At 39.2% G+C, this 23,903-nt stretch overlaps 2 protein-coding genes across 2 annotated transcripts; both read left to right on the plus strand.

The window, feature by feature from the left end:
* Positions 1-2,855: 2,855 nt before the first annotated feature.
* On the plus strand, positions 2,856-3,614 carry LOC145098961 (uncharacterized). The gene has a single exon (XM_079036550.1). The coding sequence runs from the start codon at positions 2,856-2,858 to the stop codon at positions 3,612-3,614; it is 759 nt and encodes a 252-aa protein (XP_078892676.1).
* A 210-nt stretch (positions 3,615-3,824) lies between these two features.
* On the plus strand, positions 3,825-4,489 carry LOC145098962 (uncharacterized). Its single transcript, XM_079036551.1, has 2 exons — positions 3,825-4,011; positions 4,098-4,489. The coding sequence occupies exons 1-2, from the start codon at positions 3,825-3,827 to the stop codon at positions 4,487-4,489; spliced, it is 579 nt and encodes a 192-aa protein (XP_078892677.1).
* The last annotated feature ends 19,414 nt before the right edge of the window (positions 4,490-23,903 follow it).

Consider the following 23,903-nt stretch of genomic DNA (forward strand, 5'->3'; position numbering starts at 1 on the left):
GCATAGTATAAAGAATGTCCTAACCTAACTTCATAAGAGGAAGTTGTGATATTTTGAAGTTTCAGTGCCGCAGTGTACGACTCAGAAACCGAAATAGGAATTGAATGATTGTTAGGAAAAACAATCTAAATGAGAGTTGAAGATCTCGTCTATATGATTCAGTCGATATAGAGAGAGTCAAGAACGAAATTCATATGAGAAAATTATGATTTTTATATGGGCTTTAACAGTCTAAGCCTGTTAAAAATATAGCTTTAAAAATAAATTTAAAATTAGCCAGTGGAGTCAAAATAAAAGTTGTAGATCTCATTGATAGCTATGTGTATATATATATAAAACCCATCGAAAATGGAGCTCATGTGGAGAGGTTATGAATTTTTGAAGAAAATAGAAATTCTCGCACGCCACGCGCACGAACAACATGTGCAGCGTGCGCCAATACACCACCCAAATTTCTCCACATGTCACTTTCTACATGGAGCCATGTCAGCACCCCTGACCAAGTGTGCAACACGCACTTGAGTACATGTGCGACATACACCCCAATATCAACTATAAATAGGCGACGATTTTTATTAACTTCTCACATCTCTTTTCCTCCAAAACCTCTCTTACACTCTCTCGTACTCTTTGTACCTTTAATTTCTAGTTTCTGGATACCTTAGCAAGGCCCTCAAGCGTCTGAGGTGTAGAGCTTTCGGATCAGAGTTTTGTCCGCATAATTCTCGATTTTTCGCTAAGATCCCTATAGGTTAAGCTACGCTTCTAATGTAACTTATATTTGTGTTCATAGTCGTTGTTATGGATATATAAATCAGATCTATCACTAATTTCAATTATAAGGTTGGTTAATCTACTTACCGAAAAAGTGTCTAGAATGGTCATGTTGGCTTGGTTGTTGGATTTCAGAAAGGCTATATGCCGAAATGGTCATGGCTCCTAACTATCCGACCTGGATGATCCTTATTTAATAGAACTCTTGGTTTTCATCAGGATTAGTAAAGGATCTAGTTTCATTACCAGATCATCATACAGATTAATAGATTAAAGTATTATAGGTTAATACTTGTTCGGTGTGCTATACGCTAGTTAGATCATAAGTAGAGTTGTCCAGATAGCTGTCAATCTTCCGAGTCATTGTTAAGGTGAGTTATCTCACTAAATTGTGTAATACAATATATATATATATATATATATATATATATATATATATATATATATATATATATATATATATATATATATATATCAATGTATGTTAGGATAGAGAACTAGTATAGTATAGCTGATAGAATAGTCTCTATGTGCTTTAAGTGTAAACTAGTAGAGTAGATAGTATTTATGTGACTGTAGAATCTAAAGTGCAGTCTCTATGTGCATAATAATTGTGATATTAAAGTTATTTAGAGGGTTGATGGCGGAACAAACAAAGTAGGGGAGATTATAGACCCGCATAGATTTAGTTCGGGTAGATGGCGGAACAACCAAAGTACATGAGCCTATAAGTCCGTATAGGTTTAGTTAGCGGTTGACTGTGGAATGGTTAAGCGAGTCGGGAGCCTATGAACCCATGTAGATTATTTAGGGGATGGCGGTGGAATGGTGAAAGTGGTCGGGAACCTAATCCAAGATACACACTTTATTGGCAGATCATGAGCCATTATATGTATGCATGTATATGTATTGTGGTATGTGGTATTTTGAGGAACTCACGAAGCCTCGTGATTACCTATTTGAATATAAATGTTTTTCAGGTACTCATGTGAAGAGCAAGGTTCAACTGTACACACATGTATTCACTACATGTTTATGCATAATGTAATCACACTCTGATATAATTGAATAAATAAAAATGAAAAATTTTGGGTTGAAAATCAGGATGTTACACAACACTAGATTGCTCAAGCACCCCCCCCCCCCCCCCCCCCCCCCCCCGATTTCCATATCATGTGAACATAAACTGGTTACAAAATTTTCGGAATATCTTTAACAAAATCAAAACAAGCATTGAACCTTGCTTCTTTACGATTCTTTGAAATAAGGAAACTTAATATCTATTAAAATTTATAAAAACCCACAATCTAATCAAACATTACAACAATTTAACCCAAGTTTGAGTTTAAGAAACCGAAAAGTGTAAACCTAAAATCTCAGGTTTATCTCAGCCGCCGAAAAACTATTTCTTGAAACTCACCGGAATAACGACACCCATTAAGATCGTTGCTGTGGTGCGCCCTTTTCTGGTCGTCGGATTGTTCCCCGCATTCGTACTGTACGATCTCTCTCCTCTTTGCCGGTCGTCGGAGCCTGGACCGTTAAGACGTGACCTCCGCTCGTGTGATTTAGTGATCCACTGATTTGGTCTCCATTTCTCTCAGGTAAGTAGTATTGTTTCTCTCTCTTTTTCTTTATATATCTGATACTTTATTTTTTCTTTATATTTATATTGGTTGCTTTTAATGCTTGTCCCCTAGCTACTAGCAATAGTCAATAAAGTAGAATTTGTGATATATGATTATGACTACACACTATACACATCTGTGAAGACAGATGGTAAATATACATATACATTTTACTTTACCTTTATTAGTTTATTATCAATAGAATTATTGATTTATTTTGCATATAAAGTCATACATAAAGTCACATATTAGGATAGCATACGTTGAATTAAAGGATGTAAAAAGTAAATGACTTATATATTTATTAATTTATTATTCATTCTAAATGGAATTATTTGATTTATTTGAATGTTTATATTATCTTTTTAGAGTGAAAAACTTCAATTTTTTATTGCTATTTTATATTGCTATTTGTTGATTGTTAGTAATGTCGGTTGTGTCGTAGATATCAATATGAAAAAACAATCAACTATTGATGAGTTTTTTAAAAGAAAACACACAATTTCTACTCAAGATTCCGAAAAGCCACCGGAGATTGTTTTAGATGAAGATAGCCCTACGCCGAATGTTCCTAATACTGATAACCGTTTCAAAAAACTTCATCTTGAAATTAATGAAATTGATCTTAATAAACTAGAACGAGATCCTGGTTTGCGTACGCAAATTTATGATTATCTGGTTAATGAACGAGATACTATTAGGCGAGCGTATATTAATCTTGGTCCCTTTCAACATACACTTTCTGTATATCCAATATCGGGGCAAGAAACCCATAAAAATAGTTTTCAAGCTTCTTGGTTTAAGTTATATCACTCACTTGAATATTCAGAGAGCTTAGATGATGCGTTTTGTTTTCCATGTTTTCTTTTCAACAAGCCTTCTGGAATGGGACATTACGGCCAACAAACATTTACTATAGAGGGATTTCAAAATTGGAAGAAAGTCGGTGGAAAAAGTTGTGCTTTTTTGCATCATATAGGGACGGAGTGTACATCTTTTCACAACATTGCACAAAAATCATGTGATGATTTGTTAAACGATGCGCAAGATATACGAAATGTGTTTGAGATATTTACAGAAGAAGAGTGTAAAAATAATAGATTGAGACTAAAAGCCACTATTTATGCAGTACGTTGGTGTGCCTTTCAAGGAGTTGCATATAGAGGCCACGATGAAGGATCAGATTCCATAAACAAAGGAAATTGTCGTTAAATGGTAAAGGAAATTAGTGATTATAACATGGAGATGGAAGAGTTGTTTCGTACCGCTCCTAAACATGCATCGTATATATCACCGTCAATTCAAAAAGAGGTTCTAAACCTTATATCAATTAGGGTGAGGAGGATGATTTGTGCAGAGATTAACAGTGGAAAATTTTGTTTAGTTGTTGACGAAGCACGTGATTAGTCTAATAAAGAGCAAATGTCAATTGTTTTGAGATTTGTAAATAAAGATGGATTTGTTATGGAGCGTTTCTTTGGGCTTGTTTATGTACCTGACACTACAGCACAAACGCTTAAAAATGCAATTTATTCTATATTGTCACATAACAATCTTGATCTTAAGTCAATTCGTGGCCAAGGGTACGATGGTGCAAGCAACATGCGAGGTCATTTCAAGGGTTTGCAAGCATTGATTTCAAATGATTTCCATATGCGTATTATGTTCATTGTTTTGCTCATCGATTGCAATTAGCATTAATGGCTACATCACAAGGAGTTGTTGCATTAAAAAAGTTTTTTACTCGGTTATCTTTAGTTATCAATGTTGTTGGTGTTTCCTCCAAGCATGCCGACCAACTTAGAGTTGCACAAGCCGAGGAAATTGCATATAAGATTTATGTTGATGAGTTAGAGACAGGTAGAGGTCTTAATCAAATTGGTACATTACAACAAGCTGGTGATACTAGATGGAGTTGTTACCTTAAATCCGTTTCGAGCTTAATCAAAATGTTTAGTCCAACTTGTGAGGGTTTACTTAAAATTATTAAAGATAGCACCAGTTCAATCAAAGGCGACGCAGATTCAGCATATGAGGCTATTACTACATCGAGTTCATTTTTGCTCTTCATCTTGAGAAAGAAATAATGGATATCACTGATTTACTTTGCCAAGCTTTACTGTAACATCCGGATTCCCAGGTATAATATTTTATTCATTATTTTTGGAAGTTGTGAGAGGACTCGATGAGTTGGTGTTTAAACTCGTCGAGTATGGTCGCAAATTCGTGTCCGGGTTCACAGCCGGACTCGGCGAGTCCATGTTGTTTAATGAAACCCTAATTTCCTGGGTTTAGGACCTATTTAAAGGCCCTTAGGGCCGTCATTTGCGGCTACCAAACCCCATAGAGAAACCCTAAGAGATCTAGAGCGTTTGTGAGGAAGGAGATGCCATTTGTGATCATTTTGTTGGTGAAATTGCAAGAAGGAGGAAACCAAGCCAAGAGGAGGCTGAAGGAGGTGTGATTCTGGTGATTTTAGAGCTCATAGACTTCATCTTGAGGTATTTTTTGGACCTTATTCAGTTGTGGTGTTGAATTCCTAGAGTTAGGGTTTTCTAACCCCTTTAGAGGATAGATTGTGGAGCAATTGGTCCCTTCTCGAGTTCATGCTTTGGATCTGGACTCAAAGGAGTCCAGAGACCTTAACCCTTGGGGATTTTTGGAGTTATTTTGGGATTCATGAACTTAGGATGTTATTTTGGGACTAAATGACCAAGTAAGACCATCTAGATGCTATTTGAGTGTCAAGGTCTGAACTTTACGTGATTATCATGCTTGGGAAGGTCAGATCTATGGATTAAAGGAACAGATCTGACCTCAGGAGGTCTATGGAGTTTGTGCATGGCATGAACTCGCCGAGTAGGATGAGGGTTTCCCATAAATCACTCAGTGAGTAGACTTGCCGAGTTGGGGAAATAACTCAGTGAGTCAGGGAGAGCTGGGGGACTGGAGTTCACAGTGGAACTCGCTGAGTTGTTCTTGAGACTCGGCGAGTTGAGTCAGGGTGGCCCCGCGATTTATGCCAAGTGTGACTCGTCGAGTAAGGGGAAGGACTCGACGTGCCAAGAGGGACTAAGAGAGTTTGTAGACACGTGTAGACTCGCCGATTCGCCCAAGTGCACTTGACGAGTCGGGTCAAGGTTTGACCGTTGACTTATGGTTGGCTTTTAGGGTTTGGTCAACAGTGAGGCCTTTAAGCCAAGAGAGGGGTAAAATGGTCTTTTACCGTTCTGAGGGTGTTAAGAAAGGTTTGAGTATAGTTATATTTATGAGAGTATTTACTTTATGTGATTAGGCGGAGGCTAGATCACATTTCTAGCGAGTCAGAGACTTACCAGGACACCTGAGGTGAGTCTTTTCACTATACGTTACCTAGAGTGGTATTATGTGTTGACCAGAGGGTCTTATGTGTTACGTATGAGATTATGTGCTATGTGATATATGTATGTTGTATGATGTTATCGACCGGACCGAAGGGTCCAACGAGCTATGACCAGACCAGAGGGTCCAACAAGCTACGGGACTGGAGGGTCCCGCTGAGACACGTCGACCGGAGGGTCGTATTATAGCCTCGAGTGGCGTATGTGTTGTATGCGGTATTTTGGGGAACTCACTAAGCATTTATGCTTACAGTTATTGTGTTATGTGTTTCAGGTACTAGCGAGGACCGTTGGAAGGCGCCGGCGTGACTCGTACACACTAGAGAGAGAGTTTGATTTTTATGATCTTGGGATATGTTATGTTTCAAAAACTATTGTTGGAAATATTTCAGAATGTTTTTATATGAACTTGGTTGATGAAAACTGAAAATTTTGTTTTGAAATTTACGTTGTTACAAGTTGGTATCTGAGCCTTGGTTTGAGGGATTCAGATGCATCTTCGGGCGTATCTGAACTCAAACTGAGGATTTGAGGAAATTTTTTGATAATGAAGTAATTTTTTTTGAAAAGAGTAAAAAGAGTTTTGAGACAAACAGAGCGGAGCCGTGTGTACGATCAGCCAGCGCCTGAGATATGAGATATGCTATGTTACATTGTGCATGCTAGAGTAGGCTAGCTATTCATATTAGGACTAAAGTGACCTAATTTGTGATGCCTTAGCCTAGGTGATTTCTGCTGCTAAGTTGCTTTGAGAGCGAGTAGATAGCAGTTAGGGGCTCATGAGAGGTCTATCGGAGGGTAGCCAATGCATGATGAGAGTAGAGTACTTGTGATCCAGGATCCAAGGAGGAGGACTTGGGGTGAATGCTGATGCGGTGTGGTCAGTAGTATAGGGCCCGTACTACTGAAGACACCGAATCAGTGGGCATTCCAAGTAAGAATCCTTTAGACAACGGAGGACGAGTAGGGTTACGTCATCGAGCATGAGTATGCTCGATCGAGTCTCTGATATTTATTGTTGTATTTCAGAAGCATCATAGTTGGGACTCGACACACACCAGAGAGCAGTGGTGTCAGGGACGAGGAGATCCGTCGATTGATTCATGAGGAGGTGGATGCTTCCATCCGGCTGAGATTCCTGAGATGTTTGGGGACATCAAGACCACATTGATTGAGACCTTTGATGAGCAGTATGCAACATTGACTGAGGCTGCGGCAGCTGCAGCTACGGCTATTGTTGCTGCTGCCAGACCTCAGGGAGGTGACTCGTTGTTGTTTCGGGAGTTCAGCAACACGAAGCCACCAGAGTTCGATGGGACGCAGGACCCGATTGCTGCGATGAGATGGATCTCTGACATCGAGGGATGTTTCTATAAGTGTTCTTGTCCAGAGCACTTGAGGGTACGGTTCACTCTGAACCAGCTCTGCTTGGGAGAGAAGGATTGGTGGAAGTTCGTGACGGCGAACTTCACTTTGACAGAGATTTCTGAGGTGACCTGGGAGAGGTTCACCGCTATGTTTAGAGACGAGTATGTTCCCCCGGTGGAGAGGGAACGGTTGATTTAGGATTTCTTGACTCAGGCCAGGGAGGAGGCCGAGTCACAGAGGGTGGATCGGCGGCCGACTCAGTCTCAGCCGGCAGCCAAGCGGGCCAAACCCGCTGATTCGAGATCTGGAGGCGTGAAGGGCTGCACTTGTGGGAAGTGCGGCAAGAGTCACGAGGGGGCGTGTAGGGCTGGAGTATGCTACAAGTGCGGGAAGGAGGGGCATATCGTGAGGGATTGCCCCAAGGGATTTTCGGTTTGCTTTCATTGCAACCAGACCGGCCATCAGAAGGCCGAGTGCCCTCAGCTACTTCAGGGATCGGTGCAGGGATCGGCGCCTACTGCTACGGCTATCGAGGTTCGGCCAGTGAAGGCCGAGGCACCGAAGGCTCGTGGGAGGGCTTTCTAGTTGACTGCGGAGGAGGTCCGTGCGGCGCCCGATGTTGTGGCTGGTATGTATCCTATATTCATCTTTTATTTGAGTTGAGTTATTATGCTTATATGATGATGTGCGTAGGTACTTTTCTTGTGAGTTCTGTGCCTTCTTTGGTATTATTTGACTCGGATGCGAGTCGGTCGTTTGTTTCCGTAGCATTTAGTCAGCACATTAGTATCCGTCGAGAGGCGTTGGATCGACCTCTACGAGTTTCCATAGCGGATGAGCGAGCAATGTACGCTTCTGATGTGATTCGAGGATGTGTCATTGAGATCTTCAGTGTGCATTTTCCGATAGATCTGGTTCCGATTGTGATGGGGGATGTGTGTGTTATAGTGGGAATGGATTGGTTGAGCCGATATGGAGCTGTGATAGACTGCGAGCGTCAGTTGGTGACGATTCGAGACCCTAGTGGGGGAGTACTTACAGTGTTCGGTGAGGGAACCCGATGTGGGTCGGCGTTTTGTTCAGCCGCCAGGGCGAGGCAGAGTTTGCAGCAAGGTTGCAGTGGATTCGTAGCCTATGTGACAGACACACGAGTGGCCGTTGGGAGGCCAAGTTCGATTGATGAGGTTCCGATAGTGTGCGATTTTCTGGATGTTTTTCCCGAGGAACTACCGGGTGTGCCTCCCGAGAGGCAAGTGGAGTTCCGTATCGATTTGGTTCCGGGAGCAGCTCCTATCGCCAAGGCACCTTATCGCCTCGCGCCTCCAGAGATGCAAGAGTTATCCTTGCAGCTTCAGGGGTTGTTAGGGAAGGGGTTTATTCGGCCGAGTAGCTCACCTTGGGGAGCGCCAATCCTTTTAAAAGAAGGATGGTTCACATCGAATGTGCATTGACTATCGGGAGTTGAACAAGCTAACGGTCAAGAACCGTTATCCGTTGCCGAGGATTGATGATTTGTTCGATCAGTTGCAGGGAGCATCTTGGTTTTCCAAGATAGACTTGAGGTCGGGTTATCATTAGATGAGGGTTCGGGATGAAGATATCTAGAAGACAGTGTTCAGAACTCGTTATGGGCATTACGAGTTCGTGGTGATGCCTTTTGGGCTCATCAATGCACCAGCTGCATTCATGGATCTCATGAATAGGGTGTGCAAGCCGATGTTGGATCGGTTGGTGATCGTATTCATTGATGATATTTTGGTGTATTCGAGGTCTAGAGAACAACACGAGGAGCATTTGAGGGAGATCCTTTGAGTTCTGAGATCGGAGAGGCTTTATGCGAAGTTCTCCAAATGTGGGTTCTGCTTACGAGAGGTTCAATTTTTGGGGCATCTCGTTAACCAGAATGGGATATTGGTCGATCCGGCCAAGATTGAAGCGGTCATGAGATGGGAGGTGCCGAGATCACCCACCGAGATCAGGAGCTTTCTGGGTTTGGCCGGCTATTATCGGAGATTTATTAAGGATTTCTCCAAGATCGCCGTGCCACTCACCAGGTTGACCCAGAAGGGTGCTGCATTTTCTTGGGGTCCGGATCAGCAGACCTCGTTCGAGACACTTCGTTGGAAATTATGCGAAGCCCCAGTGTTAGCCCTCCCGGAAGGGATGGAGGATTTTGTGGTATATTGTGATGCATCGATATCCGGATTAGGAGCAGTGCTTATGCAGAGGGGGCATGTGATAGCATATGCATCGAGGCAGCTTAAGCCTCATGAGTCGAGGTATCCCACTCATGATCTGGAATTGGGAGCAGTAGTGTTCGCCCTCAAGATTTGGCAACATTATCTGTATGGGGTTTGGTGTACGATATACACGGACCACAAGAGTTTGAAGTATTTGATGGATCAGCCCAACCTGAATATGCGCCAGAGGAGGTGGTTGGATGTGGTCAAGGATTATGATTGTGAGATCCTGTACCACCCGGGCAAAGCTAATGTTGTAGCCGATGCACTGAGTCGTAGGGCGGAGGGCGTCCCGATGCGAGATGTTTGTTTGAGATTGACAGTGATGACCCCGGTGTTGGACGCTATTCGTGGGGCCCAGGCTGAGGTCGTGAGGCCAGAAAGCCAGAAGAGAGAGCGAGTTGTCGGGCTGGTATCGGAATTCGTTACCGATAGCCGGGGGCTTATGACATTTCAGGGTCGGATATGGGTACCGTTGGTGGGCGGAACGCATACCATTTTGATGGAAGAGGCTCATCGATCGAAGTTCTCGATCCATCTCGGGGCCACTAAGATATATTTGGACATAAAAAGGGAGTATTGGTGGCCCTGTATGAAGAGGGATGTCGCATGGTTTGTAGAGAGATGCTTGACCTGTCGCAGGGTTAAGGCCGAGCACCAGCGTCCACATGGTAAGCTGCAGCCGTTAGAGATTCCCGAGTGGAAATGGGAATAGATTACCATGGATTTCATCACCAAATTGCGAAGGACTACGAGAGGTGTCGATGCAATTTGGGTGATTGTGGACAGGTTGACGAAGAGCGCTCACTTCCTGGCTATCAGTGAGAGCTCTTCCGCGGAGAGGTTGGTAGAGATGTACGTGAGAGAGGTGGTATCGGGGCATGGAGTACCGATCTCGATTGTCTCAGATCCAGATGTACGTTTCACTTCCAGATTCTGGAAGAAATTTCATGAGGATTTGGGTACGAAACTGCATTTAGTACCGCATACCACCCACAGACTGACAGCCAGAGTGAGCGGACGATTCAGACGCTCGAGGACATGCTCCGAGCATGTGTGTTGGATTTCGGCGGGAGTTGGGACACGTATTTTCCCTTGGCAGAGTTTTCCTACAACAACAGCCATCATTCGAGCATGTATGCCGCCCTTTGAGCTGTTGTATGGGAGGATGTGTCGGACCCCCATTTGCTGGGGAGAAGTAGGGCAGCGTGTGATGGGTAGTACCGAGATCGTGCTTCAGACGACAAAGCAGATTCAACAGGTCATACAGAGGTTGTTGACCACTCAGAGTCGTCAGAAGAGTTATGCGGACAGACGCCGGTCCGAGCTCGAGTTTCAAGTCGGCGACTTCGTGCTCCTGAAGGTCTCTCCTTGGAAAGGAGTGATTCGATTCAGGAAGAGGGGCAAGTTGGGGCCCCGATATATTGGTCCTTTTAGGGTGATCACAAGGGTAGGAAGGGTAGCCTACTGTTTGGAGTTACCAACAGAGTTGGGTCAGATTCATGACACTTTCCACGTGTCGCAGCTGCGAAAGTGTATAGCCGACGAGTCGGCAGTGGTGCCATTAGAAGATATTCAGGTGGATGTGAGCCTGAATTATGTTGAGAGAACGGTGGCGATTAAGGATCGGAAGATCAAGGTTTTGAGGAACAAGGAGGTGCCTCTGGTGCAGGTCTAGTGGCAACATCGGAAGGGGTCAGAGTTGACTTGGGAGCCGGAGCGTGAGATGCGGGTGTAGCATCCAGAGTTTTTTACAGAGTGAGACTTTGAGGGCGAAGTCTAATTCTAGTGGGGGAGAATTGTAACATCCGGATTCCCAGGTATAATATTTTATTCATTATTTTTGGAAGTTGTGAGAGGACTCGGCGAGTTGGTGTTTAAACTTGCCGAGTATGGTCGCAGATTCGTATCCAGGTTTACAGCCGGACTCGGCGAGTCCACGCTGTTTAATGAAACCCTAATTTCCTGGGTTTGGGATCTATTTAAAGTCCCTTAGGGCCGTCATTTGCGGCAACCAAACCCCAGAGAGAAACCCTAAGAGATCTAGAGCGTTTGTGAGGAAGGAGAGGCCATTTGTGATCATTTTGTTGGTGAAATTGCAAGAAGGAGGAAACCAAGCCAAGAGGAGACTGAAGGAGGTGTGATTCTGGTGATTTCAGAGCTCATAGACTTCATCTTGAGGTATTTTTCGGACCTTCTTCAGTCGTGGTGTTGAATTCCTAGAGTTAGGGTTTTCTAACCCCTTTATAGGATAGATTGTGGAGCAATTGGTCCCTTCTCGAGTTCATGCTTTGGATCTGGACTCAAAGGAGTCCAGAGACCTTAACCCTTGGGGCTTTTTGGAGTTATTTTGGGAGTCATGAACTTAGGATGTTATTTTGGGACTAAATGACCAAGTAAGACCATCTAGATGCTATTTGAGTGCCAAGGTCTGAACTTTACATGATTATCATGCTTGGGAAGGTCAGATCTATGGATAAAAGGAACAGATCTGACCTCAGGAGGTCTATGGAGTTTGTGCATGGCATGAACTCGCCGAGTCCAAAGATCAGACTCGACGAGTAGGATGAGGGTTTCCCATAAATCACTCAGTGAGTAGACTTGCCGAGTTGGGGAAATAACTCGGTGAGTCAGGGAGAGCTGGGGGACTGGAGTTCAAAATGGAACTCGTCGAGTTGTTCTTGAGACTCGGCGAGTTGAGTCGGGGTGGCCCCACGATTCATGCCAGGTGTGACTCGTCGAGTAAGGGGAAGGACTCGACGTGCCAAAAGGGACTAAGAGAGTTTGTAGACACGTGTAGACTCGCCGTGTCGCCCAAGTGCACTCGACGAGTCGGGTCAAGGTTTGACTGTTGACTTATGGTTGACTTTTAGGGTTTGGTCAATAGTGAGGCCTTTAAGCCAAGAGAGGGGTAAAATGGTCTTTTACCCTTCTAAGGGTGTTAAGAAAGGTTTGAGTATAGTTATATTTATGAGAGTATTTACTTTATGTGATTAGGCGGAGGCTAGATCACATTTCTAGCGAGTCAGAGACTTACCAGGACACCTGAGGTGAGTCTTTTCACTATATGTTACCTAGAGTGGTATTATGTGTTGACCAGAGGGTCTTATGTGTTACGTATGAGATTATGTGCTATGTGATATATGTATGTTGTATGATGTTATAGACCGGACCAGAGGGTCCAACGAGCTACGGGACTGGAGGGTCCTGCTGAGACATGTCGACCGGAGGGTCGTATTATAGCCTCGAGTGGCGTATGTGTTGTATGCGGTATTTTGGGGAACTCACTAAGCATTTATGCTTACAGTTGTTGTGTTATGTGTTTCAGGTACTAGCGAGGACCGTGGGAAGGCGCCGGCGTGACTCGTACACACTAGAGAGAGAGTTTGATTTTTATGATCTTGGGATATGTTATGTTTCAAAACTACTGTTGGAAATATTTGAGAATGTTTTTATATGAACTTGGTTGATGAAAAATGAAAATTTTGTTTTGAAATTTACGTTGTTACATTTACAAAGACAATCTTAAGATATTTGTAACGCATTGAGGCTAGTTGCATCTAGCAAATTGTTATTACAAAAAATGAAAGATGAAAGATAGGATGGGTTGCTCTATCTTGTTATGTCATTTTTTCAGGAACGCAACATTGATATCCTTGATATGTCTTCTCCATACTTTAGTAGAGGGGCTCGAGCTCGTAACGAGCGTAGTGATCATACACTTGAACATCATTACCGAGTGGATATATTTTACGAAGCAATTAATTGTCAAATAATGGAACTAAATCGTCGATTTAGCGTTAGCTCAACGGAGTTGCTTCGACTTTCAACAACTTTAGATCCTAAAAGTGTTGATGAGCATTATCGAAGTGGTGATATAATTACTCGAAGAAGAGTGCCTTAAAGTTATTAACAAGTGCAAAAAAAATCATAGGTGTTGGGATAAACAACTGGGTAAGCATAAAGTTTAGTGAATTTTCTCCAAAATATTCGATACAACAAACATATTATCATGCATAACGAACCCACACTCATCATAATGGAATATCTTGGCCCAATCAGTTATCGGACTGGAATGCCGACATGCAACAGGTCCAATCAGTCATCAGGAATACCTAGGGTTTGTCGGCATGCCGTCTTAACCCAACCGCTTTTCTCGAGCTTCCGTGCCTACACCTTACAGTTGGCCCGCACCAGGTATCTTGGCCTACAACATATAACAGGACCACCTCAACCTATCCCACATAAGATGTTGTAAGAAAAATCTAAAGAAATCATTCATAAGTACTACATGAGTACAAAAACAAGAATGACTTATTTTGCAACAAAAAAATATTAAAGACTAAATGTGTACAAAAATATTAAGAACTAAATGTGTACAAAGTGATAAATATATTACCCTATTAAGTCATTTTTACCGGCCAGCCTGGGCCCTGGAGTAGCCGGTCATAAGGACTAAATGTGTACAGTTTAACAAGTTGAAGGGTAAATATGGACGAAAATAAAAGTCAGTGACTAAATATGTATACATAAAAAAATACATTACCCTTTTAAGTCATTATCTCTTTGAATAAACTTAAATACTTTCACCGTGAGAGACTACAAGTTCTACAAGTTCTTGTTAAAACTTCTCCTGATCTACTTGCTTTTGAGACATTCCCGATAAGCTTGAAGCCCAAGTAATCAATTTATCACCCTTGACCCTTTTCATTTTCCTTAACAATAATTCTTAAAATCTTCATGAAATTCTAGATCCTAAAGTTGTTTAATCAGAAAGAAGAGTGCCTTGAAGTTATTAACAAGTGCAAAAAAAAATCATAGGTGTTGGGATAAACTGTACACCACTTTGGATTTGATAGAGAATAAAAGTGAGGACTTAATTAGTGTTTAATGTTATTATTATTATTATTATTATTATTATTATTATTATTATTATTATTATTTTGTTTTGCCACTTTGGGACGTGATCAGATGCTCTAATGTTTGTCCAAGTATCCTAATATTTGGCTTTTTGATTTTTGTAGTGAACATTTACGGTCATTTGCAAAAGCTTACTTTCTTTGAACAAATACTTAATTATACATGTACGGTAAGTGTTTGATAAAATGTTTTAATATAATTTTTCTTGAATAAATATTTATATGTTTGATGAAGTTTTAATGTATGGTGTGATGGATGAATAATAGTTTTTCTTGTGGCTTAACTTTTAAATAATAGTAAAATAACCCCCATATATATTTTATTCCACACAAAGTAAAACTAGAAGGATAAAATGGTTAGTAGTCAACACAGTCAGTCAGATACATAATCAAATAGCATTGTTTCAATCAGAAACAGATGTAGTCAGAGCTTCAGACTCAGTTAATCTGTCAGCAACTATTAAACAACCCTTTATAGATTTTTTTTTTATAAAATTATTAATATAGTGAAATCAAAATTGTATTTGACAAAATAAATTCACATAATAAAAGAAATAAAAGTAACATGTTATACTACAAAATCAAAAAAAAAATTATTTAAACTTCTCTTCTAATAAAAGAGTCTTTAACATGACACATTTCAATTTTTCACACCACATCTTTGCCACGTGGCATGTTGTAGTTCATTCTTGATTTGCTTTCCCGCTCATTCTGAATATCCGTTTTATAAATGGTATCCCTAGAAATCAACAAACATTCCTCTATATTTCTATCTCAAAAAATCAGTCAAAATATTCCAATTTCCATCGATCATTTATACCTAAATAAACTGAGAAATTATCGACCTGAATGAAAATCAACATTTTAACCAAAATCCCTTAAATCTCGGCACATTCGTCTTCAAATCTTATCGTCTCTTGACTCTCCTCCGTCATCGCATCAATCACCAGTATTTCCTATGTATCTCAATACATCTAGGGTTTTTATTATCCCAAAAGGTGTTGAAATTTAAGTGATGAAGTCCCATGGTTGCCGTCTTCCCTCTTTCAGCCGTATCCATTTCTAAAAGTCTTAATTTTCATTTGGAAGAGTCTTGCATAAACAATAATGGATTCATTTGCCTTCGTCTCCTAGCCATATCCCTACCTCTCACTCTCAAATGCAAAGATTTGTAGAGACACCAATGTCTTCCATGTCTCTTTCTTTTCACCATGATTTATTTATTATTATTTTTTTTAATTATAACATGTGTGTTTGTTGTGTAGCTTAAAGAATCGACAGTTCAATGTTCATTTACTGTCTGATCTCTATTTTGAGTTTGATTAATGGTTGGTTTCATGGTATTTGTTTGAAGGTATTTTTGTAGCTTTTTTTTTTGGAAAAATGTATTACATTTTTTTTAGGTTTGACATATTCTCTCACAATGAATCATGCCCATAACCTCTATTATGGAGCTTTTTTTCTATAATTTTTTTTTTGTCTCAGATTGTTGGAGAACATCGAGCCCACAAGTAAAAGCAAATGAGAATGGGAAAAACATCGAGTTCAAAAGAACACTCAGATCCATGTTGTGGCAACATGATTCAGTTTGCCGTTTAATTTAGATGTGGCAAAAATTGACCCGACACGAACTCGACATGAAATAAACGGGTTTGGGTAAGATATTTCAACCTGTTTAAATAAACGGGTTGACACGACACGACACGAAAATTAAACGGGTAAGGTTAGGGTTGAGAATTTCAACTCGAATATGACTCGAAAATGAACCGTTTATTTATATGCAAATTTTTTGAATTATTTAACAAAACTAGAAAGATACAAAACCAAAACCATAAGTAAAAGAAAACTTTCGAATTGAGTCGTTTTGTAATGTTGAAATGACTTAGCCATCTAGATCAAGAATTAATTTCAGTTTTTCCATTCTCTCCCAAACTATCCAGTCTCTTTCACCACTCTCACATCCTCGCGACCTTTTCATCCGCCTCCCCAACTCTCACTCTTTTAATTTTGTCATCTGAACTGCTATGACTTCATATATTCTGCCTCCAAACTATTAGTTTTTCCTCTCCACCTACCGAATTCCTACTCTTTCAACATACTCAATCTTTTAACCTCACATGACACGACATATTTCAAGATATAGCTCTAACCCGAAACCCGACACGAACTCGAAACGAAAATAAACGGGTTGACACGACACGACACGTTAATTAAATGGGTCGGGTTAGGGTCAAGCACTTTCAACCCGTTTAGTATTTCGACACGACACGAACCCGACACGACACGACACGATTGCCACCTCTAGTTTAATTGTAAAATTAAAAATAAAGAACTTGTCGGGACAATGTTGGAACCTTTAGCAAGGCAAGCACTAATTAGGTAATTTATATTTTGTCCTACATCTAAACACTCCCTAAAGATAATTATTAGTTTCTTAGAAGATTTTTAGAATTAAAATCAATTTGTATCAATCTTTAAATGTAGTAGGGTGAAATTGACAGTGGTTTGCTTGATTTAAGACTTTAGAGCAAAAGTCGCATGTAAACCAAGTCACTTTTCAGGATAAGTTCATAAAAAAGAATTAGAATTAGTCATGTATATATGTCCAAATAAATTCATATCTCTATTAAGTCCATAGACTCTTGCAACTGAGAATCGACATTTGGTGAACATTGTTTTACAGAGACATGGATCTATACCCTTTGTTTCTTTCGGGTTCTGTTGGTCATTCACTTGACAACCCTCATAGAAAAATCTGCACAGCTATTTAGTATGGCAGTAGCTGTTGGATTAGGTGTCTAAGCCCATAACTATAATTGGTATGTACTTGAATTCATAGCAGCACAGTCCTTTTGGGTTGCCCTCAAACCTAGCAACCGGACAAGGAAATTATGAAAGGAGAGATATTAATTTATTATAAGATTAATAAATTAATATAAATGAATTTATTAATATGTTAAAAGATTAATATATTAATAAGAAATCATTTTGTTTAATTAATTGTTAGCCAGAAATTAATTAGAATTAATTTTGGGGTTAAAAGAATTAATTATAAAGTGCAGGGACTAGTTTGCAATTATCTAATAGTTGAGTGGAAGGCTCCAGAACCTCCTTGGAAGGAGGTGGACGAAATCTATAGGGGAAACCCTAAGGATTTCGTCCAAGGGGGCTTGGATAAGGCCTTTGGCTTTGCTTAGGCCCTAAGCAAGGAGCATTAGGGTTTTTCCTAAACCCTAGATCCCTCAACTATATAAGGAGCCTCCTGGTTCACATTTTGGTGACTCTTTCTTTGGAAGAAACCCTTAGGGCCGAAAATTGCATACTCCCTCTCTCTCCTTCTACTTTCCTTCTTGCTAGTTTGGGTGTGATTCCATTAGAGGCATTACACTTGTGGTGCTAAGCTTCCAAGAAGATCAAGATCAAGATCAAGGGAATTATCAATTGTTTACTATAACAATTGAAAGGTATGTAATTTCTAAACCCTAGTTTGTGAATTTCGAAAATAGCCTCTCTCATCTAGGGTTCTTGTTTTGCAATTCAAAGTTGTATGTTCAATAGCTAAAACATAGATCCAAAGTAGGTTGCATGTGAACTTAGGAATTGTTTTTCTAGTTTATTTGTTTTACCTAAAACCCATCAGTGGTATCAGAGCCATTGTTTGTTTTAAATTGAATTGCTATAATAGTTGAATTGCAAATTAGGGTTTATAGCCATTAAACCCTAAAGGCCAAAATTTTCGATTTTAGGGTTTTGGTGCAAAGGGTTTTCGAAAACCCTAGCCTCCATGAGCCCTAGTCGAAATTCGGGTTAGGGTTTCCAAAACCCTAGCCTCCTCCCCTTGTAATTTCGAAATATGCTCCCCCTTTTAAGGTTTCTTTGTTTTGGATAATAGTTGCCTTATTGGATAATTGAGATAAATAAGGAAATTATCCTATCCCCATATTTTTTGAAATCTAGAAGGGATATGGATTAGGATTAAGTTAATTGTTTAATTTAATTAGATAATCCTTAAAAGATTTAATAAATTAATTAAAAGTTAATTAATAGATAAATATTAAATCTAATTAATTGGTTTACTTAAATTTAAAATTTAATAGTTTAAATTTCGAAAAATTTATATAAACCCTTGGAGTTTTAAAATGTTTTAAAACACACCTTATATGTATATTATAATTAAAAGTTAAATATTATATATGTATAAGAATATGGTCAGTCAAATCGCTAGTATGCCTCATTCACGAAGCTAATCTATAAGGGGGGTATAAGGAAACTGCCTATAAAATGGTAGTTGAATGGGTGTCCACTCTCACCCACCGCTTCCTTGATTAGTGGAGGGTCGTTAGCAGAACGGATTTGATAGGACAACTACATCTCATTAAAAGTATAATGTTATTAAAGAAAGTACTAGAACATTATTTTACAAAATCCCAACTCTAGTTACTTTAGGAAAAATGTGAAAAGTATGCTAATCCATGAAATTGCACATTATGCTTTATTGGTCGTTAGTGGAGCGTGTGTGGTTAACCGGCACACTAAAAGGCACTAATAAAGAGTAGTAATGGGTATCTTATAATTGTCATTTTGATGGAGCGTGTGTGGTTTACCGGCACATCAATGGTTAATGATAAAGACAATGAGGTTACCGAGCACATTTGCATGGTTATTCACATCTTGTTTGTGATCCTCGGCATCCCAGTCACAAATAGAAGATCATAATCCGAGATTAAAACATGCCATTGAATAGTTTCAATGTATCTCAAAGAATCTAGGAGTTTCCAATACATTTAAAACTTAACCTTCTTTTTCGCTTTTCATGGTGGAAATTGGTAAATCGTCATTTACCTACCTTCAAATATTCTGCAAATTGGATTACGGCATCCCTCTTCCAATTTGTGGAATGTTGTGTTGGATCCTAGCCTCGATGTTTCTTTTGGGTGTTACATCAAGGATTCTTATCAACTAACTTGAATTTTCTCCCAATTTTGTAGATGTCTGAATCTAACCATGGTCTTCCCGAATCTAAAGGAAAAAGTATTCCTGCTCGAGGTTTGTTCCACTATGAAGGTGAAAGATCAATCCCTACCATGTGGACTAACTTGATTCCACTTCCTCCTCCCGTTGTTCTCCCAAACCTACAAGTTCGAAGGCTTGAAAAGTTCAAGCTCACTCAAGCCCTTTTGGCAAGTAAACACGAAGATGGGAAACCTGTGTGTGCACACGTCTTAGAGATGAAGTCACACATTGATAGGTTAAGCATGTTTGGTGTCGAGATTTCAAGTGAGTTGGCTGTTGACTGGGTTCTTCAGTCACTTCCTGAATCATATAGTGAGTTCGTTAGAGAGTACTATATGATGGATCATGACGTAACCCTCATTGATCTCACCTATTTGCTTATAGCTGTTGAATCAGCAATGATTTGGCGTGCTGATCAAGCAAATTTGTCTGGTGAATCAAACTCCCAAACTTCAAGGGACATTGAAAATGATGACATTGGAGATCCAAAAAAGGTAAACTCTGAGATTGTTCCTTGTGTCATTCCAAAAGAGTCCATCTGCTTTTATTGCCAAGAGAAGGGGCATTGGAGACGAAGCTGCCCCATCTACCTGAGAGATCTAAGAGATGGGAGAGTCTAGTGTTATGACTCCTCCTTGGGTATAAAATCCACTATCTAACTCCATCAAGTTCCTATTCATTGATTCTTAATACATAATGTGATAAGATTACATTTGAATGTTTTGCAGGATGAGAGAAAAGAGAGGAAGCTTGATGGAAAAGCAAGATGAGTCTGATCACGAAGAAATGGATCACCGTCGCATGGATTCGAAGATCAGATTTTGAGCTTAGAAAGTTATGATAGATTTGTTAGGAATAAATACATAGTTTTTCAGTTAATTTTGCATTGTAAGGACAAGTTTTCCGCTGCTTTTATGAATAAAATAAATTTTTTTGGTTTGAATAATTTTATATATCCTTGCAATGAAGTCGTTATGAAAAATTGATGTATTATTATCAATAATGGATTTGATTCTTAATTATGTCATTTGTGGAAATGTCGAGAATTTGCCAAATGAGGAAAGATTCTCATCGCCCAAGCTTCAATTGGACAGAAACTTGGAGTCATGCAACTTGATTGCGTGATGAATGAGAAACTTCATATTTGGAAATTAGACTAATTCTTTGACAAAGTGTCAAGAGAAGGACTAGGAGATCAAGTACACTAGGTTGTACATTGATCAAGCTCACCATGAGAGTGATAAAGATATTCATCATGATTTACTAAAGTTTAGTGAATATGGTTATGCTTATAAGATTAAATATAATTCTGAGTTGATTGAAAGAATTTCAATCAATGGCAGAACGAATAAGAAGAATCAAGTAGGCAGAAAGATAAAAGTATCTCTATTCTAAGAAGAAGGGAGAGTAACTTTTATTGTGTTTTATGATAAGTCTTAATGATTAGGAACCATATCTCAATTGATCCTCTAAGTAAGTCTTAGTACATTTGCATGTCTAAGAAGAGGAATCGAGAATTGTGGAAATGGTTAAAATCAAGAAGTCAATCATACTTCGTTCCAACATCAAGTCTTAGAGTTGTACTCCAAGATTGTGAATTGAGTGACAAGTCTCAAGAAGGTTTATAACACTCATCAAATGTGGAATTTGGAAAAGTTTTCTTATTCTTGCACATTTAAAATTTGTAAGTTGTGATGTCTTGGATAAGACAAAGACCAACTAGGACAAATTTTGTGAAGTGTTTTGTCTTGATAAGAACCACACTAACTCTTGAATATTTGTTTTGTCGAGGAAAGTTTCCTGACAAGAGAATCGTATATGTCAAGAGGTCAGTGGGAGTTTTAATGATCTTGAAAAAAGTTTCAAGAACTAATCAAGAATAAACCTTATCGATCATCACTAGCACACGACTTGAGGTTTATAGCCTATCGTGGATGACATACTCCTTTTCTATGCCATGCCAATTGAATTAATTATGCAAGTGAGTTCTATGAGTTCTCATGTGAATGCATAAAGACATAGCACCTTGATCAATGGAAAGTACATTGATAAGTAAGGATGAGTTGATAAACCACTTGGAAGACATGGTGGGCACTCGTGTTACCATGAGGCAAGAAATCGAGATTGAGAAAGTTCAGTCCATATGAGTTTGGATTTGTCACAAACTTTGGTTTTGACAAATTCACATGGATAGGAACTTATACACCACAAAATCTAAGTGTCATAAGATTACCTCCTTCATGAAAATGACTGTGAGGAAATGCTTTCACTAAGAGAGATTTTAAGAAGATAGCAATTGTGGAAATTGTATTCTCAAATTCGATTATGGTTACGACATCCCTTTCCATAGTTCGAATTATGAGATTTGACAATTAGTCTGAACATTTGGGACTTAGTGACATAAGTTCTGAATTTGTCTAGACACACATATGAGCTTTCTAAGGCAAAGGTGTATGATTTTAAGAAGCTTTGATAAAGGCTTATCAAAGCATTAGGTATTAGAAATATGAACTTAAGGAATTCAATAAGCATTGTTCTCTGGAAGTTTAATTGTTTTCTGAATACATGTCAAAGCTAGTGGGAGCATAAGTGTTATGCTGGTAAGAAAATAATCATCATGTTAGTGGGAGCATGATTATTATGGTAAAGTATTGCGAGTTAGCAATATTAATTATAGAAAACAAAGATTCACTTTGCAAAGTTGTAATGTTTGAAAAGTTGTTTTGCTATAATTAAGGGAGAGAATATTATACTTCGTTTCAAAATTCTAAAGCTTAGATCGAGAAACATTAATAAATTTAGTCAAGGATATATAGTGCATTCTCAAATTCGATTATGATCACGACATCCCTCTTCATAGATCGAATTGTGGGAACAGGACACATAAAATATTATGGCAGAAGGATGATAAAGTATCACGTCTTTATGTGAGACATTATGCATTGTGTCCAATACGCTTCGGGTATAGGATTGATTGCATATGCTGTAATATTTGACCATTCTAAAATTTTCCAAATGCCTAGGGTATTAAGAGGGAAAAAGGATCTAGAATCGGTTCTGACTAAAATAATTAAACAACTATCAAAGGAAAAATCAGAGGTTCACTCAGGATTTGTCGCCTGTGAGTAGTTGGAAGTATAGTAATGAATGGGCCATGTCGACATTATTATGAATAGATAAGATTCTATTAAGAATAAGTCGTCATATGGCAAATATGGAAATGTCTCCATATAGGGAGTTGGATGTTGAGAGTCTGTGTCTAGATTAGAAACTTTTATGCAAGAAGGATGTTCAAAGGAATGTACTTTGAATGTGAGACTTCACGTCTATGGAATTATCTTGTAACAATTTCCGATAGAGTACTTTGTAATTTCATTGGTCAAAGTCTTGGTGACTTTTGTGCTATGACTTTGCGAAAGGATCGTTGCATAAAATGTTAGAATCTAGCATATTCTAGTAGTTGCAAGAACCTTGTGTTCTAACACTAATAATAGGGATTAGGAATTGTGAAATGAGCATCATTGGAAAGGTTTTTCAATTGATTTATTTCACAAAGTATGGACCATAGGAAACCAAAGTGTGCATGCTTGGAGCATGGGACAATTGTGGTTATAATTCAAGTAATAAGTTGATTTTCTGAAACTGTAAGCAATGAATAATGAGTAATCAATATGGTGTTTAAATAAAAGTGTTTTTATTTACGCTCAAAAGCTTTGGGGCCATATAGGATTAATATTATTATTGCGTTTCAATTAGCATGTTTTGACTTCCCGAATAATAAGATTATTCAAACTCCACAGTCGCTCGTACTTTTGGAAGTAAGTAGTGAATCAAGACTGTCATGAACTGGATTGTAGAATTGTCTAAGGATAGACATGGCAATAGATTTGCTGCAACGTTCATGAGTACTCAGAAATTGAGATTTGAGTATTGGATAAACCCACGCTCAGAGTATTACTTCATGGAATTCATCACGAGTAATACTGAGACGATAATATCTATGATCTTGAAACAGAGATATATGAGTTGTAATTTGCAAGTCAGCTATACATTGGTGATACGAAAACGCATCAGTAACTTGGTGTTATAAAACGTATTGTCATGTATGGTTTGATGAGTAAAAGATACAAGCATATGAGTCAATGTTTATTCGTTCCTTTTGCCCTAACCGGAAAAGCGATATCTGTGGGCCCCTCGATGATTTGGTGTTGACTTATGTGCTGGGCCCAGCCAGGACTAAATTGATGTGTTCAATTAGAAGTCCTACATCATCACAAATCAGGAATCGAGAAACATAGATTCTGGACTAAGAGATTGATTGTATTCCATGTCTTATGTCTGGGGATATCTTGCAGAATGAAGGATTATATGATCACTTATCTTAGGACTCGTAACTGACTGGGTCAGAGTTCGGAAGCAGCTTTTTGGAAGCTACAATTTGCTGGTCAAATTTAGAAGGCATACTAGCAATTATAGTTACAGACTTATCCAAGTGGGAGACTGTTGGATTAGGTGTCTAAGCCCATAACTATAATTGGTATGTACTTGAATTGATAGCAGCACAGTCCTTTTGGGTTGCCC

This window comes from Lactuca serriola, chromosome 4 (assembly GCF_051521515.1).
Source record: "Lactuca serriola cultivar US96UC23 chromosome 4, Lser_US96UC23_V15, whole genome shotgun sequence".
NCBI classification, from domain to species: Eukaryota; Viridiplantae; Streptophyta; class Magnoliopsida; order Asterales; family Asteraceae; genus Lactuca; species Lactuca serriola.